The sequence below is a fragment of the Temnothorax nylanderi genome, unplaced genomic scaffold (genome assembly GCF_030848795.1).
Source record: "Temnothorax nylanderi isolate EJ_2023f unplaced genomic scaffold, tnyl_v1.0 TNYL_tig0071_pilon, whole genome shotgun sequence".
Classification (NCBI taxonomy): domain Eukaryota; kingdom Metazoa; phylum Arthropoda; class Insecta; order Hymenoptera; family Formicidae; genus Temnothorax; species Temnothorax nylanderi.
In genome coordinates, this window is record NW_027249133.1 from 117,273 (window position 1) to 135,105 (window position 17,833).

The 17,833-nt window shown below is 35.4% G+C and overlaps 2 protein-coding genes across 2 annotated transcripts; both read left to right on the forward strand.

Annotated features, from left to right (window-relative positions):
* The first annotated feature begins 160 nt into the window (after window positions 1–160).
* LOC139773897 (probable cytochrome P450 6a20) lies at window positions 161–12,854 on the forward strand. The gene is made up of 7 exons (XM_071708692.1): window positions 161–201; window positions 3,601–3,770; window positions 4,328–4,697; window positions 4,911–5,245; window positions 5,411–5,641; window positions 5,753–6,001; window positions 12,524–12,854. The coding sequence occupies exons 2-7, from the start codon at window positions 3,608–3,610 to the stop codon at window positions 12,685–12,687; spliced, it is 1,512 nt and encodes a 503-aa protein (XP_071564793.1). The 5' UTR covers window positions 161–201; window positions 3,601–3,607; the 3' UTR covers window positions 12,688–12,854.
* Window positions 12,855–13,687: 833 nt separating this feature from the next.
* On the forward strand, window positions 13,688–17,802 carry LOC139773896 (uncharacterized). Its single transcript, XM_071708691.1, has 6 exons — window positions 13,688–14,206; window positions 14,310–14,427; window positions 14,538–14,891; window positions 15,048–15,314; window positions 15,393–15,661; window positions 15,739–17,802. Exons 1-6 carry the CDS (start codon window positions 14,109–14,111, stop codon window positions 16,547–16,549), a joined length of 1,917 nt encoding a protein of 638 aa, XP_071564792.1. The 5' UTR covers window positions 13,688–14,108; the 3' UTR covers window positions 16,550–17,802.
* The last annotated feature ends 31 nt before the right edge of the window (window positions 17,803–17,833 follow it).

The window sequence follows — 17,833 nt, forward strand, 5'->3', positions numbered from 1 at the left end:
AGAAACGTATATAAAACTAATATGTGCTACCTGGGAATTAATTTAAAGAGGGGCGTCGAATAAGGTTACGATTACACCTTCCACAGAAGATATAAAAAATTAAGAGGGGGATTGTTACAGCAACGATAAAAGGAGGCAATAAAAGAACGGCGTACTCAGTCCAACAAATACCATCCATTGAAGAGGATTTGAGTAGAGATCGTGAGTATCCCTTAGGAAAATTTACTTAAAGTTTTTTAAAGTTACTTAAAGTATTTTAAAGTATTATAAAGTATACTAGCCGTAATAATAGTATACTAATAGTATAATAGTAGACTAATAGTATACTGACAGCCGAGCGTAAAGTTTTCTTTCAGTTATTAACCTCAATAAAAACTTTATAAGCAAGTCGCAAATATACTTTAAATTTACTTTTAACAAACGTAATACTTATAAATATACTTTAACTTTACTTTTTATAAAGGTAATACTTAAAGCTGATTTTAACTTATGCGTGTTGTTTCAACAGTATACTTAAAAAGACAAGTTCCCTTTTTCACCACACTTGCACCACACGAGACATTAAGAAATATTATATCATATATCCAATTCAAAATTTTATTACTCTTTTTAAACTGAATTTGTTTCTTAAGATGATTTTTGGAAAATTATATATTTGCGCTGGTTATGACATATGTAGACTATATATAACACTTACATCAAATTAAGAAGTAGTCTACCACGTAAGGCAGTTGGCTCACGATCCAGAGGTCCCGAGTTCGAATCCCACCAAGGTAAGTGTTTTTCAAATACGAGAAAATATTTATAATCATAGACTGCATCTTAAGAAACAAATTTAGTTATAAAATAGTAATAAAATTTCGAAATAAATAATTTTTTTGTATTCCGGGTGAATATCGGAAATCAGTGTCCTCTAGTATTAAGAGGACTGCAATCTTAAGTCTAGTGTCTCATGGTTAGAGGATATTCCTCTAGATTTTAAAATATCTTCTTGAGACCGTATTTCAGAGGAAAATCCTCTAAAATCAAGCGGGAGCCACTAAATGACAGAATATTTTTTTGGGGGTGATTAATAGTAATTGCATGAGTTAACTTAAAGTAACCTTTAAAGTATATTATAGAAATACTTAAAGTTTGGTTCGAAATCACTTCTAGTTTATCAATAGTTTATCAATAGTAATTTCTTTGGTAAACTTTCTAGTTTATTTTAAGTTTTTTTAAGTAAATTTTCCTAAGGGTAGAGATCGAAATCAGTTTTAAAATTTGAACTAATTTGTAAGTATAATTTCTTCTATACTATTATATAAAATCCTTACGGGTGGTGTATGTTTGTGTGTTATTAACCTTAAAACTATTGGACCGAATTTTTACCACAAGTATATAAAATAGGGGTAGAATTTTCCGGAAAGTGCTATAGAGTGTGTAGTTTTTCGTTATCTATTTTCTGGAAACCGATTTTTTTAATTCTTACGGGAGGTGAAATTAAAAAAATTAAAAAAATCAGTTTCCAGAAAATAGATAACGAAAAACTATACACTCTATAGCACTCCCCGGAAAATTCTACCCCTATTTTATATGGTTATAATACAAATTCGGTCTATCTATACTAATATATAAAATCCTTACGGGTGGTGTATGTTTGTGCGTTTTTAACTTAAAAACTATTGGACCGAATTTTTACAAGTATATAAAATAGGGGTAGAATTTTCCGGAAAGTGCTATAGAGTGTGTAGTTTTTCGTAACCGATTTTCTGGAAACTGATTTTTTTAATTTTTTTAATTCTTACGGGTGGTGTATGTTTGTGCGTTTTTAACTTAAAAACTATTTGACCGAATTTGTATTAAAACCATATAAAATAGGGGTAGAATTTTCCGGGGAGTGCTATAGAGTGTGTAGTTTTTCGTTACCGATTTTTTGGAAATCGATTTTTTTAATTTTTCTAATTTTTCGGAGATAATTGACCAAATCTCAAAGAATTATAGATCAAACAGGGGTAGAATTTTCCGGGGAGTGCTATAAAGTGTATAATTTTTCGTTACCGATCTTTTTGGAAGCCGGTACCGAAATTTTTTCAATTTTTCGGGAATTAATTGACCAAATCTTAAAAAATTGTATATGAAGTAGGGATAGAATTTTACAGGGAGGGAGGGAGGGAGAAAGAGAGAGAGAGAGAGAAAGAGAGAGAGAGAGAGAGAGAGAGAGAGAGAGAGAGAGAGAGAGAGAGAGAGAGAGAGAGAGAGAGAGAGAGAGAGAGAGAGAGAGAAAGAGAGAGAGACTATTTGCGTGTCTTAGTACATATGTCCTCCGGGGCGAAGCCCGGGCAACCAGCTAGTTTAATATAAAATTCGATTAATTGCATTCACAACCGTACCTCAGACTCGATTGAACAATTTTTAATTAAATATAGTAATATCTTATTTCCTATAACTTTTGCCTATTTCCAAAAATCTGACAAAAAGTGAAAACTCAACTTTATTTGAAAGGGAATGGTAAGGTTTAAACGGCCAAAAATTGGGTAAAATTCAAATGTCGTTTGTGGACAAACAAATAAACATACATACATTTTCTTTTGAAGCATGTTAGTGCTTTCTTAACGAACTAAACAAAAAGTCCCAAGAATATAAATAATTAAGGGTGATATTGATGATTGAAGGCGACCGCGCGATTTGCGAACACTGCTCTGTTCTTGCCACGATTCCTGATGAACGTGCTGGAATTTTTCAATTTTTCTGTTGGTAAGATTCCCCTCCATAGACTGAACCTAAAGTCTAAAAAAAGTACGTCAAGATTACAACAATGGCAGCCAAAAAAGAAAAAATTGCGAAAAATTTAAGTTTTTGTTGTTAAAACAGTTACAAAAAATTAATTTTTGTGCGCTAAAATAGGTTCAGTTTACGGACAAATTCTTTATCTTTATTAAAAAAAATCAAGTCGATATCTGCAGCCATTCGTGACTTATCATGGCAAAATTAACGAAAAATGCCATTTCGAGTAAAACACGGTTAAAGTTTAGAATACTAGTTTTAGCTAGAAAATTTATACACATACAAAGCTCAAAAGTTATCCGCGCTATAAAATGACGTCTCCAGGTCAGCTTACATTGCAGCTGTAATCACAGAACATCACAGATTTTTTTCGGCCTTGGCCTCTTTTAGACACGAGGAAAAAGTGTAGTACAAAGCGGACCTGGACGCGGACTCTTTGCCGGCCAGCACTCACATTTTTAACTTTTCTGAGCTCAATTTTGCGAATTTTTCAAAAAACCAAACTCGGAAATATTCTTAAAGGATCACCACTACCAGAATATGTAAAAAACCAAAAAGAAAGTTTTAAGTACGACAATTTTTTGATGAGATGTGCTTATTTAAAAATATGCGAAATTTTGATGTTATATATATATATATATAAGTGTATGACGAGTGTATGTCTTATTCTTACATCGGTTTTATTTTCACTCTTGTTTTATTTGAGCTTATAAATTTTTATATTTATAAGATCTATGCGCGAGACCGTTATAGGGATCGTTATAGGGAGCGTCGACAGTACGCTATCTCCTTATTATTTTTTTTATAAAAAAGTTGTTTTTCCTCTTGCTTCAGATTCATCATGGTACTCCTAGAATTAATCGGGGCTTTCATCATTGCCCTAATTATTTATTTATATTATAAATACGATTTTAATTTCTGGCAAAAACGAAACGTTTTTAACCCTACACCTTCGTTTCCAATGGGAAACATAACAGCCATCTTGACTGGAAGAAAGCAAGCAGGCGAGTACCTCTATTACCTTTCATAATATTGACATAGACAATGTGAGTGTATAATTACTTTTTTGAATGGCTCCACATTTTTCATTAAATAAAATATATAAATAATTTAGATGGAAACGACAAAATTGAAATTTAAGAGTAAAAGTAATTTACAAATACAAAGTTTTTAATATAGCAATATGGTAAATAAGGATTGTGTGTAGAATAAATCCCAGATAGATTTCCCCATTAACTATACATTCATATTCAATCAAAAAATATATGACTAATTGATAAGTTATGTTTTCATCTGCAATATAATTCTGCAAAAAATCATTTTTACATCAAGGAACAATATGCCAACTAAATAAAAAATTTTTTATGAAAAGGTAGTCTTATAATATACTATTCGTTATATGACTTATAAATACCACAATTTATTATAACTCTTTTTTTTATAATCATTACAGATATGTTTATACTTTTACTAAATTATTAATCATTTACACTGATGTTTTTATTTGTATTTTTACTTTAAAAATATCGTAGAATTATGTAAAAGAAATATTTATCAACAGGTGTATATGCTCATGATGTCTATTTGAAATATAAGGATCATCGTATTTTTGGATTGTATGTGTTTTTTAAACCAATCTTGATGATCGCCGATCCTAGTATTATTCAAATAATATTGGCAGAGGAGTTTTCAAGTTTCCACGACCGTGGCTTATACATAAATGAGAAAATAAATCCATTGTTCGCCAATTTGGTTTTTATCAATGGAGAGAAATGGCGAAGTTTACGCAAACAATTACGTCCCACTTTCAGTAAGGCAAAAATAAAGCAAATGTTCGATATTGTGAAGGAATGTGGGGAAGAACTTACAAAGTATCTGGAGACCAAAGCAAAGATGAGAGATTCCGTTGAAATGAAAGATATGTTTGCAAGGTATATTGTTTTTAAGACGAAAAGTGTAAATATTATAGGATGAAAGAGAATAAATAACATATTCACGTAATGAAATTCTTTTAACTTAATTTTTATATATATCAATCTTTCTTTATTCATTTAAGTTATTTCTTATATAATTTTATAACATCTTTAATGTTTCGTACCTTTCGATAAAAGTTACTAAAAATTAGTTACCAATTTGACCAACAGATACACGACTGATTTGATCATGTCAACGGCATTTGGCATCAAATCTAACTGTATTGAGGAACCAAATAATGAATATCGAAGGCAAAGCAAAAATTTTTTACGGATGAAAATTTCACGACTTATCCTGGGTATGTCTATGCCGGGAATTATGGATTTCTTTTCAATTCCCCTCATAGACCGATCAATCGACAGCTTTTATATGAACATATTTCGAGAGAATGTAAAATATAGGAAAGCGCATAAAAAGATAAGACGCGATTTTATGAATCTCCTTATTGAATTGATGGACAAAGGATACGTTGATCCTGGCAATGACAAGAAGACCGACGTAACATGTAAATATATATTTTTACATATTATATTACATTAATACCCGCAGTTTCCCTATATGTCTTAAAAATTTGCATCTATTATCTCATGTTGCAGTTTTGTAAATCAAATAATTAAGATTTTTTTTAAAACAGATCATTAAAAAACTACATTATTTTATTCACTTGCAGCAACCCGAAGCAAACTTACCATGGCGGAAGCGGCTAGCCAAAGTTTTATATTTTTCCTTGCCGGTTTTGAAACCTCTGCGGCAACATTAATGTTTGCCATGTATGAATTAGCGGAAAATCAAAATATTCAAGACAAAGTTCACAAAGAAATCGATGAAATATTGGCAAAGCATGGTGGTCTGACCTATGACGCTGTAAACGAAATGACTTATCTTGAAAAAGTAGTAAATGGCAAGTATTACAATAAGTAACAAAAATATTTCGTTATTAATATGTAAGTTTATATAAATTGCTTGTATTTTTGATCAAATATATCTTTATACCTTTCTTTTACATATCCAGAAACTCTTAGAAAATATCCACCTATTCCAATGTTGAACCGAATCTGCACTAAGGAAATAGACTTGCCAATGAACATCCGCGTCCCCAAAGGGACTCCTATAGTTATACCGGTGCTTGGGCTGCATCGGGACCCCTCGATGTACCCAGACCCGGAAAGATTTGATCCGGAACGATTCGCAGCAGATGAGAGAGCGAAAAGGCATCATTATGCCTTTTTGCCATTTGGAGGAGGGCCTCGTATCTGCATTGGTAAGGATGTGAATGAATCCATTAATATATCTATAATTTATATATCGAATTATTGTTTAGAATTATTTTTATAGTCTTGTACATGTCTGTATTTTGCATTTTATTTCACAATGAGGAGCGTCACAATAGTTGCGTCTTAAAAACTTCTTTGGTTATATTTAAGAAATGTACACTGAGAAAAAAAGTAATTGGTTGAAAAAATATATAAGCTGATTCAACGAAATGTCTCATTGCGGGGTGCCAACGAAAGATGTATTTATTGCAATAATATTTGCTATTGCAATGTTAACATTATAATTTATTGTTTCAACATCATATATTATTCTCTATATATTTTTTCTGATTGCTAAAACGCAGTCTTTTATCAAAAGTATATGCTATACATAGTTGGAGGATTACCTGTTAGATTTGAATTATATAATCACAACTTAAATTCTTTGAAATACAGGTTTAGTTGGAAAGAAAAAAGATATAGTTAATAGAGAGGATTACGTATTTACCACCAATCAATTGCGAATTTACATTCACAAAATGAATATGTAGTTATCGCAATGATTTTTGTAATTGATAAGACACCGTAATTAATAAAATTTCATTATTTTACTTAAATATTTATTTATTACTTATTTATTTATACATGTGGCGGTTGGTCGACTGCCACATATATAAATATATAAATAATAAATAATTATCATATCTATCACCCGAGTGATGGATTTCAATGATAGAACTGCGAGTGAAGACGCTTTCGCCGTGGGCCCTTATTTACGGTCTCTGATCGAATTTTACATTTGAGAAATAAGGCCACCTATCGGTGAAAACGTTTATCTCGGTAATTCCGGCAAAAATTGAATTATATAAATAACATTTTTATTTCTAATAAAATAAATATATATTTGTCAAAATAAATTTTTTTGATGACAGAATCAGATATTGCTTTCAATGGCGTTTTTACTTACACTAAATAAATATGTATACTGATTGCAATAACGTAGGATTAAGAGGATTGCATAGTTATATTTGAGCCAATCTTATCTACTTTCCGTTGAAATAGAAACGTACTCATAAAAATGTTAAAAATACTTGACACAGAAGTACAAGGTCTGTCAATTTAATTACCGGATTGACAACACTGCACTCGCATTGCGGGCGTTATTACGAATCTCAATCTCTACAACAGTGTGCTTGTTTCAATCACAGTACGGATTAACGCATTAAGTATAATTATTTATATCAATTATAGTATTTCAAAATCAAGTAAATTTATTTGTTATTAAATATCTAATTGGTGAAATTACATATGCATTTCAAGCAACGAAATGTGTCATTAAATCAAAAAATATTTTCAATATTACTGCGTTTTTTGAAACAAATAATATGTAGTTCTTGGATTACACTTCCCATATAATAATATTAAGAGCGTTGTAGTTGAATCAATTAAATATTTTTCAATCACACAGATGCTATTGAATCAACAATTTTTTTTCTCAGTGTATTCGGTAATTATTTAGATACCCCCCCTCCTCCAATAACTTTAACCTTGACATATGTTGTCAAGGACATAACCCTGAGTAACTTTTCTTTATAACTTAATCGTCGGTCATTACTTATTTAAAAGTTGAGAACATAAAAGTTCGAGAAATATAACAGTTTGTGTCGGTGCTAAAGGAAGTAATTTCTTTCTAAAGATATATGTGTGTATAGACAGTACACATGTAACCGTACAATAAAAAACCTTTAGACTGAGAGCTGGCTACGAAAATTAAAAATGATAAGGTGCAGTCAAAATTTGTATATGAAAACCCTTCTTACTATCTGAAAAGCACGTAGCACTGCAGCCAGAAGTTGCTCCCGAGGAGGGAAGCGTGAGCGGGCCGTCAAACGAGTTTATTTTTAATCAAAATAAAATCTTTAAGTGCAGTTCTGATATTTTGTGAAGTTGTAGTTTTTAACTGTAGAAATTACGGAAAATTATTGCCAGAAGTCTAAGCCGGGGCTAAAACGTTGTCAGAAGTCGGTAAACTTGTAAAAAAATTGTTTAAATTTTAATGACAAGGTGCAGTTCCGGCGATTTTGTTTTTATATTATTTAAGGCTTAAAAAAACTGGATATTAATTGCCAGAAGTCAAAACGATGGCTAAGTATGTGAAAAATGATAATATCGTAAGAAGTCGGTAAAACGGAAAACGATTCTTTAAAATTTAAATAATAAGGTGCAGTTCTGGCAATTTGTTTCTTTTATTATTTATACTGTTAGTGAACTATATATGCAATTGCAGAAGGCTAAGTGAGGGAAATGCATAAAAAAACCATAATCATGCCGAGTAAGCGCTGAACTGTTAAAACCGCGGCGTTAAGTGTTTGAAACACATTGTGCAAAAATAAATTGCATATAAAAATGTGTCATCAACTAAATTCAGAAATAAGTAAGCAAAGGCGAAAAATAAAGTCGATGATGATGATGATGATGTAGGGTAACAACTCAAATATCTATAGTTATAGGCATAGATGCGAATGCTTCTGTTGGTTAACAGATGAAGCTGAACAAGCTATAACGTGTCTCAGAACGCCTGCGGCCTGGGTATTGAGTGGACGTGTGCAATTAATAAAATATGTTTTTGAGGCCGTAAAGTAATTTCTTCCGACAATCTTAAACTTTTAATATAATATATCCACTGCAAGTAAGTACTTTTTCTTTTAGGTTATATTTGAGTTTCGTTATTTTTGCTTATTATAATAATTATTACTTATTTATTTTTGGTATTTTATTATTAAAAATTTTAAGTCAAAGTTTAAAAACATATTCGGGACGATTGTAACAACTGTGATTCAAAGTAATTTTTATTTGTACTAGTCCTTAAAGACATTGTGTTCCTATCATTTAAAAATATAAGAACAAAAAATGTTTATAATTAAATGAACAAAGTTAATGTTTTCTATAATTGATATAAAGAAGTTATGTTTTAATAGAATAAGATTTTATTTTACTTCTTTTGTATGAGAATATGAATATTTTAGTTTGTTTTTGTTAATATAAGAGAAATTATTATTTTTTATTGAATAAACATTTTTTATTTTGATTATTTAAAACTATTACTATCGATCCCCTATAGTGTTGCAACCGACCCGGAGTCGGGAGCGATTGTAACATTTTCCCTCGTTTATGTTTTTGATTAATAATTCTTATTTGGTTTATCACAAGATTTAAATAGGAGGATTTCCATAAAGTGAAATGATCACATTAACTTAGGGTATCAAGAGTTTTTCTTTTACTGTAATAGTTCTTCCACAATCAAGTTCTAAAGTCAAATTGTTACTTTTGACCCCGCTCTACCCTACATAGATTTTATAAATTATTATCTTATGCTAACTAGAAGTATCAGAATGAGCGATTTTGAACTGTACAAATACGTTATTCCCAAAAAATAAGCAATGTTTTTTTTATTTTTAATCAAATAAATTATGCACGATGGACACAAAAATATTATGATAATATACTACAAGTTGAACAAACACATCCAGATTTAGCAGATAATTTTAAGAAAGGAATGTTCGGTGTTAAACGAACTGATAAACGTTTTTCAAGAATACCAGTTGATTTAACGTTGGAACAGACCGTCAATGCCGATGCTGCCCGGAAGCTCACGGGTATATCACATTTTTCAAATTCCATAGCAGCTCGTCAGCGATGGTCTAAAAGCCATGGGATAAGATCAGCGATTATGTCGTATGTTTATGAAATATGTGGCCTTAAAAAAGCCGTGCATAATTCATTTGATTAAAAATAAAAAAAACATTGCTTATTTTCGGAATAACGTATTTGTACAGTTCAAAATCGCCCATTCTGATACTTCTAGTTAGCATAAGATAATAATTTATAAAATCTATGTACACATCATCATCATCATCATCATCAATTTTATTTTTCGCCTTTGCTTACTTATTTCTGAATTTAGTTGATGACACATTTTTATATGCAATTTATTTTTGCACAATGTGTTTCAAACACTTAACGCCGCGGTTTTAACAGTTCAGCGCTTACTCGGCATGATTATGGTTTTTTTATGCATTTCCCTCACTTAGCCTTCTGCAATTGCATATATAGTTCACTAACAGTATAAATAATAAAAGAAACAAATTGCCAGAACTGCACCTTATTATTTAAATTTTAAAGAATTGTTTTCCGTTTTACCGACTTCTTACGATATTATCATTGTTCACATACTTAGCCATCGTTTTGACTTCTGGCAATTAATATCCAATTTTTTTAAGCCTTAAATAATATAAAAACAAAATCGCCAGAACTGCACCTTGTCATTAAAATTTAAACAATTTTTTTACAAGTTTACCGACTTCTGGCAACGTTTTAGCCCCAGCTTAGATTTCTGGCAATAATTTTCCGTAATTTCTACAGTTAAAAACTACAACTTCACAAAATATCAGAACTGCACTTAAAGATTTTATTTTGATTAAAAATAAACGCGTTTGACGGCCCGCCCACGCTTCCCTCCCCGGGAGCGACTTCTGGCTGCAGTGCTACGTGCTTTTCAGATAGTAAGGAGGGTTTTCATATACAAATTTTGACTGCACCATATCATTTTTAATTTTTGTAGCCAGCTCTTAGACTACTTGTTTTGCCCTATAAGCAGATCGGCGTTAATTGGGTGTGGTGAACCTCGCTTCGATCCACCCCATCCTGTCTCTGCTTACAGGGCGCAACAAGATCTATCATTGTACGGTTCAGGTTTTCAACTTTTCACGCAAATCGAGATCCACCCCCACCCACCCCTCCCCCGCTTACATGTGTACTGTCTATACACATATCCCATACAGCACAAAATGTTTTCAAAAAATATTTCTGAATATTTCTATAAAAATATTGCAAGAAATATTTTAAAATGGTTTTAGGAATATTTTAAAAAAGTTAAAAAACCTTTTGTGATAACATTTTTAAGAATATTTTGAGAATCTTTTAAAAATATTTATAAAAATGTTCTTCTTTATCACCCAGGAAATATTTTCTTAAATATTTGAAATATATTTTTGAAATATTAATTTAAATCAACATATTTATTGTTTTATAATCTTGTTCCAAAATATTTAAAAATATTTTAAATCTATTATTGGTTCTAAAATATTTTTTCAAATATTTTTGAAATATTATGAAATATATTCCTTTCTAAAAAAAGGCATGTTAAGTCGATAGTCGAATTTATTGTTGCCGCTTTTCCGCGATGCTGATTGGTTTTCTCGCTGCGCTTACTTCATTTGCAGCTGTCATCGTATATTTTGACAGTTGTGTGTATCAAGAAATTAATAGTGTAATAGTAATAGCATAATGTTAAAGCTAAATAGCGCGCGCGAAGCGCGCGTCTGTGGTGCTAGTCTTAATTAAAAGATGCATGATAGCGCATCTTTCCGTGCTAGTTTGGAACGACGCTGCTAGGCAGCGCATAATGGTAAGACTAACTCGTAAGTAAATTTCAGTTGAGGGCTAATATAAGCAGGTCTCTGGCGAAGCAAAATCATGACATTCACAAGATAGATATGTATATTTTTCAAATATCAAAAAAAAAGATGTACCTATACTTTACAGATATTAAAAAAATCTTTCAAACATGAAACACAATTATTACTTATTGGGTTAAACATATTTTATTTTTTGAAGTAATATTTCTAAAAGATTTTACAAATATTATTGAATATATTTATTTGCAATCTTATAAAAATATTTTTGAAAATATTTTTCTGACATGATCTGGCGGACATAGAAACATTCAAAAAATATTTTTGTGAATTATTTTAATCTTCCTAAAAAATATTTAAAAAATATTTTAAAAACATTTTGTGCTCTATGGGATATCAGTAAATTACTTGCCTTGGCAACTGACACAAACTGTTAAATGTAGAAATTCGTGTAGATACATAATAAAACTCGACAAGAGTAACGCAAAGACTGGTAATAGTAGAGAAATGAAAGCTTCTAATAAGCAATAATAAACATTGTGATATCCTACAGTAGGTCTACATACAAACTCACTATTCTTACATACACGTTGTTCGAAAATTACATATATTTCAATTAAATTCGTTTGTTCATAACTTTTAAATAATGACCGACGATTAAGTTATAAGAAAAAGTTACTCAGGACAACATATGTCAAGGTTAAAGTCATTGGAGGAGGGTACGTTAAACTAAATAATCACCGTTATTAATTAAATATTTTTATAAATATTTTTGCGAAAAAGAAAGAAACTAACATATTTTAATTAAGTGTAACTTAATTAAAATGTACACTTAATTATATGTCAGGTTTCTCTCTTTTTCGCAAAAATATTTATAAAAATATTTAATTAATAACTTAATTAATAATTTAATCTTCTAAATTTTTGTATGGTTTTTTAAATGAAAAGGATGAGTAAATACTTTTCAGATTGATAAGAAAAAACTTGCTAAATCTATAATAAGTTACTACACAAATGTTTTATAAATTTTATTCCATTGGTATTATTAATTTTTAGGAAAGGAATTTGGATACATAGAAACAAAAGTTGGACTCGTGTCTCTTCTGTTAAAATATAGATTTAAACCTCATCCCCGGACAGCGAAGCCGTTCATTTACAACGAGAAATCATTTGGTCTCGCTATAAAAGGTGGTATTCACCTTATTATCGAGCAACGATAAAAATAATTGCGCTCTTCCTAAGAAATAAGGAAAAATATATATTTGTCGTTTTTTGTATTTTTTTCGTATTTCTAATGTAAGTCTTAATATAATTTATTTAACAAAAATAAATAATTTTTTCAATCAATCTATTAGATCAATCCAATAAAGTTAACTAACTAACTAAACTATCTTTATTGCTTACCCAAACCTTTACACTACTACCCTTTCTCCTCTCACTTTAACCCTTTCTGGACCAACGGTTTAACGTCTCTTCCGCAAGACGGAGCCCAGTTTACCATCTAGGGATACTGTATCCATTTGGGATCTATCCGCCAGATGGGGGGGCAGCGTTTTGCTGAGAAAAATTCTCATCGGCCTAGCGGGATTCGAACCCGGTTCTCCGGATTACGAATCTGGCGCTCTACCCACTAGACCAGCCATCTCCCCAATCCAATAAAGTTATTTAAGATCAATATATGTAATGTACGTACTATAAGAAAAAAAGTTCAATATTTTATTTTTTAGTAACAATTAAAGTTTTATATTTGATTTATGTGTATTAAGTTATATGTGTAATTAATATATAGGATATATGTATATGGTTGTTAAATATAAAATAAATGGGTAATTGTATAGATGGGGGGGATCACCTTGGTTGACCTTGATATTTTAGTATGTTGTCAAGGTCACCCCCCTGAGTGACCTTCAGAAGGTTCAGCCCGCGCTCGTTATTCGTTAAAAAGTTATTAACAAAAAAAGTTTGGAAAATATAGCAGCTATTTTGAGTATTGAAAGGCATAAATGACTAATATATATGTCGAAATAGTTCACGCATACACTTTTTTTTGTTTAGTTTTGTTTAGTTTAGTGACGCGCTTTAAACAGTTAAATACTGTTAAAGCGCGTCATCTAACCTATGTAGATTAGTGACGCGCTTTAAACAGTTAAATACTACCTACATAGGTTAGATGACGCGCTTTAAAAGTATTTTCCGCCAGCGCGGTACATTCAGATGTATTTTCCGAACGCAACGCGGGCATCTCTGCCGGGCTGCCGGCAGCCGGCACGTGCCCCGCGCGTATCGTGACAACGGGTTCGAGCCGTTCGAAGGTCGAGGAATTCGAGCACCGGATTGACCGGATGGATTTGTCGGACAGGGGTGGTCGCGACGGGACGACGGTCGTACGGCGCGGCGCGCCGCGCGCGGTTCCTTGCTTCTCGCTGAACTGACCCCTTCCCCGGAGTCCCCGCCCCCCCGCCGGTACGACAGGTCTTTTAGGTTATGTCGTGCCCTGCCCTCCGCTCGCTTGGCGGGAGATGCGGCACGCGGTCGACGTCGCTATCTCGTGGGCTCTAGATCGTCTTCCTGCCGACACGGCGCGGACCCTCGCCCTTCTTTTAGCGCGCTTTTAACCTTCCTTCCTCTCCAGACACGCGACATGGAGCCCGATCGGAACGCGGCGTTCGATTCCGTGGCCGTGTTCGCCCCGGTTCTTTTAATCCTCGCTACGTGCTTGACGGTCTTCCACAGGCTGAGGTGAGTTACTCGCTCCATCCTGCCGTCGTGCTTCATATACGTTCCTCGCGTTGCTTTTGAGAGCGCGCCTCACTCACCGCGATTAACGTTGATGGTCTTGCAGGGCGAGATGGCCCGTGAAGGTAAACTGCTGGTTTTGCAACGAGAACACGAAGGTCTGGCGGCAGAATCTGGGCTGGTGGTTGTGCCCTTGGTGCGAACAGTACAACGGCTTTTCCAAGGTAAATTAGCATTGAGTCGTCTCTTTTTCTTTTGTCTCCTACAACTGTCCATTCGCTGGAAGACAATTTCTTAATGTGGTATATCGATGAATGCAAAATACTTGTTCCAGAATGGCGATTACGCGTATGATATTCCGGAGCAGTACGCAACGTCGAACGTACGTACGAGATACTGCAGGCTGTCCGAAGGGAGTGACAATCGTCACGGCCTCAAGGGTAAGCTCTGTGAGTACTGCAACAAGCGGGAGAGTCTGAAATTGTCGGAGCTGTCTAACTTTGAGCCCAAGAGCAAGAGGCTCTTCGACACAGAGCTGAAGGCGTTTAAGGAGTACCTGGAAGTGAGATATCCATTGTGCGACAGCTGCAAATTGACGGTGCAAGACGTGTTGCGCAGGCAGGTGGTGTGGCTGACTCGTTATAAGATGCTGTTCTTCAGGCGGAAACCAATTAGGACGCTTGTCGGCGTAAGTACATTTGCTGAAGGGACGTCGTTGTAAGTTTAACGATCGATGTTTCAAACGTTCATTACGTTGTCACAAATATCTCCCGACGTTTCCATTAATATCCCCCAACAACGTGCAGTTGTAGCAACAAATAATCGTTTGTTAGCGCTCTTGCAGAATGCAAGAAAGTCGGAAAGCATTTTCCGAGCTGTTTCGATGGTTCAACTCGCGATACTCATGTACAACCAAGACTTCATTTGGCTGCCAATCGGTGGACTGTTCTTTCACCTGTGCGCTTATTGGGCGAGCTCAACGAGGAACAGGAGTTCCGATGTATTATTGATACTTTTATGGTTCTGCCTTATTATCCTCGTGTCCGTCGGGAGTTTGGCGACTCTTCTAAGTGCTTGGCTTACAACGGAGCACATCACGCAGTACCGTATGGTGAGCTAAACGAACGGGAAATTATTCTAGCGCTCGAATATATCTGTAAATTTAGCTTATCGGTCTGTCTCTTTTCAGATAGCGGTATGCGCAATTGTTATAGCTTTGGTGAGCCTAAGGTCCAGTATAAAATGTATCCGGTATAAAAATACATTGACCGGCTCAGTGGTGTTCAAGAAGATCAAGTTGCGCTCACAAAACGCTGCCTCGCCTCAACTTGCGTATAACAATCAAAGCGGAAACAGTATCGTTCCAAGCGAAATGAACGACAATATTAAATCGTCGGTCTACGCGACGAGTGAATTATCTTCCACTGAAATCAAATTCAGCAAGTCGCATTCAGCAATGTAAGTATCTTACTTACATTGTCATTTCTGTCACTCCTCTTGATACGTGAACGCTTGTTATTTTCATTTGTTTTCAGACTGAGACAGAAGCTGTCTACGATCACTGCAAACGAGGGTAACAACGGTTACGTGAACTCCATTTCTCAAAATGAGAATAGTCTACCAGACTGCTGCTTGAACGACAGCCTGAGCACTCTTCTCCTGAGCGAGGACTCGCCGAGGTGCGGCAGGAACGCGAAGGTAGCGCCGGCGATCTTCGAGCGAAGGACATACAGCGCGACGAGCTCCGAGAATATGTTCAGGAGATCCGGCGGCGCGTACAGCAAGAGGAGGTGCATCCTGTCGCCGCCGAAGCTCAGATCGGTGACGCAGACCTCGTGGGTGGCGGGCGGTTACTGGCAGGAGGGTATGATGACCGCCACGCCGCCGACGCTCTCGCGGTCGTCCAGTCAGAGCTCCGGCTTCGGGTCGGTCGGCTCCTCCAATCTCGCGCCCTCCCGCGAGCCGTCCGTGCACGAGTTCGACCGGTGCTCCGTCGTGTCGGAGGCCACGCGATGGTCGTACCAGACGGCGCGGTCGGGCCCGGTCGCGAGGCACGACTCGCCGGTGCCCCGTCCGCACTCGCGGTACTTCGACGCGACGGGGAGTCACTCGCGATCGGTGCTGCCGTCGCCGACGATCCGCGCGACGCACAACCCAGACAATCACAATCAGGTCCAGGAGAGCTGCGTTCGCGGGCCGAACGTCGAGGATCGAAACGGCTCGGTGCCGGTGTACGCCGGTCATCACACGACGACGGTCATCGCGAGCCCCGGCTGGCTGTCCGCGCTGCTCTGCGGCTCGCTGATACTGAATATGATAGTGCTGTGCACTACGCTGTTACGTTAACGTCGCGACGACCGGAATCGCCACGCGCCGGATCGTTGTGTGTTCACGCGGTAAATTTTTATCAATCGCCACAACTATTTATGTGATCGCTAGCGTTAATTGAACCTCGAGTAATCGGCGAGTGTGGTCGGCTCGACCGGGGAAGATCTTTCTCAATAATATATCGTTTTTCTTTCTTCCTTCTCGCATGCGATCTTCTACTGCCGATTTCTTAGAGTCTGAAGATTTAATCTTCGATCTTGGGATTACTTGGGAAATACTTGGAGATGGTACAGTTACTGCCAATTAAGGGATGAGCACAATGTTCCATTCTACTGCCGGGAAAACAGGAAATACGACGTTACACACTGCCAATATACTTGCTCGTCGAACATATCTGCCAGTCTGCGCCTCTTTTTTTCTTTTATTGGATATGTCCTTAGAGAGACACACTGCCATGTTTTATCCTCTGGCCGTCTCGAATATTTTGTATAGATTAATGTATAGATTACCTTCCCTTCCGTATTTATGTGAACATTCGTCCGCTCGGTTTCTTTATCACCTTTTGCCCCCGCAAGTGCACGCCCGTTTGCCATTTTCGTCGAGACGGTGGTCTCTCGGATCTTTATTGCTCTGACGTAGGGCTGGACTTTACGGGGCTTCTCGCTCAATGTCGATTTTGTGAATGCGTAAACGTACCTCTACGCATTCCGAGCGTACGATACATTTTTCGGATTTCTCGCGTCTCATCTTTTGGGGGTAATTTTGCGCGAAGGGGAAATCGCCGCGCAGTGTCTCGCAATGTATCGTTTTCGTTTGTATCAAGTGCGCACCGAATAGAGCACTTTACACAACGCTTTTCCCCTTCGTATGGAATTATTCCGGAGAGGATGGGACGCGCGAATGCCTTTTTCACGTTCTTTAATCATTTATGAAAACTTTAAGCCTCAGTGAGAAATACGTACGTAGCTGTAGTGATAAGTATATTTGTTTACGCGTTACGCGCCAAATGTCTCTTGTTTTTTCACATGTAATATTTATCGGCAAAAAAAAAGACCGATTGTACATACATACTGCCGGGAACTTTGTAAAAAGAAAAGAAAGATGCGCTCTACGACAGGCGCACGTATGTAGGTCTCTTCTTAGCCTATGGACTAGGAAACTTGTTGTAATAATCATGTTGTTTATTGTATTCCAATTATTGTATGTTTTGATATCTACTGATATTGTACAATTCTATCGATAAGAATAAAACGTGAACTTTTACAATACGATTCACCGAGTGGTGTCGCCTTTAATTCCGTC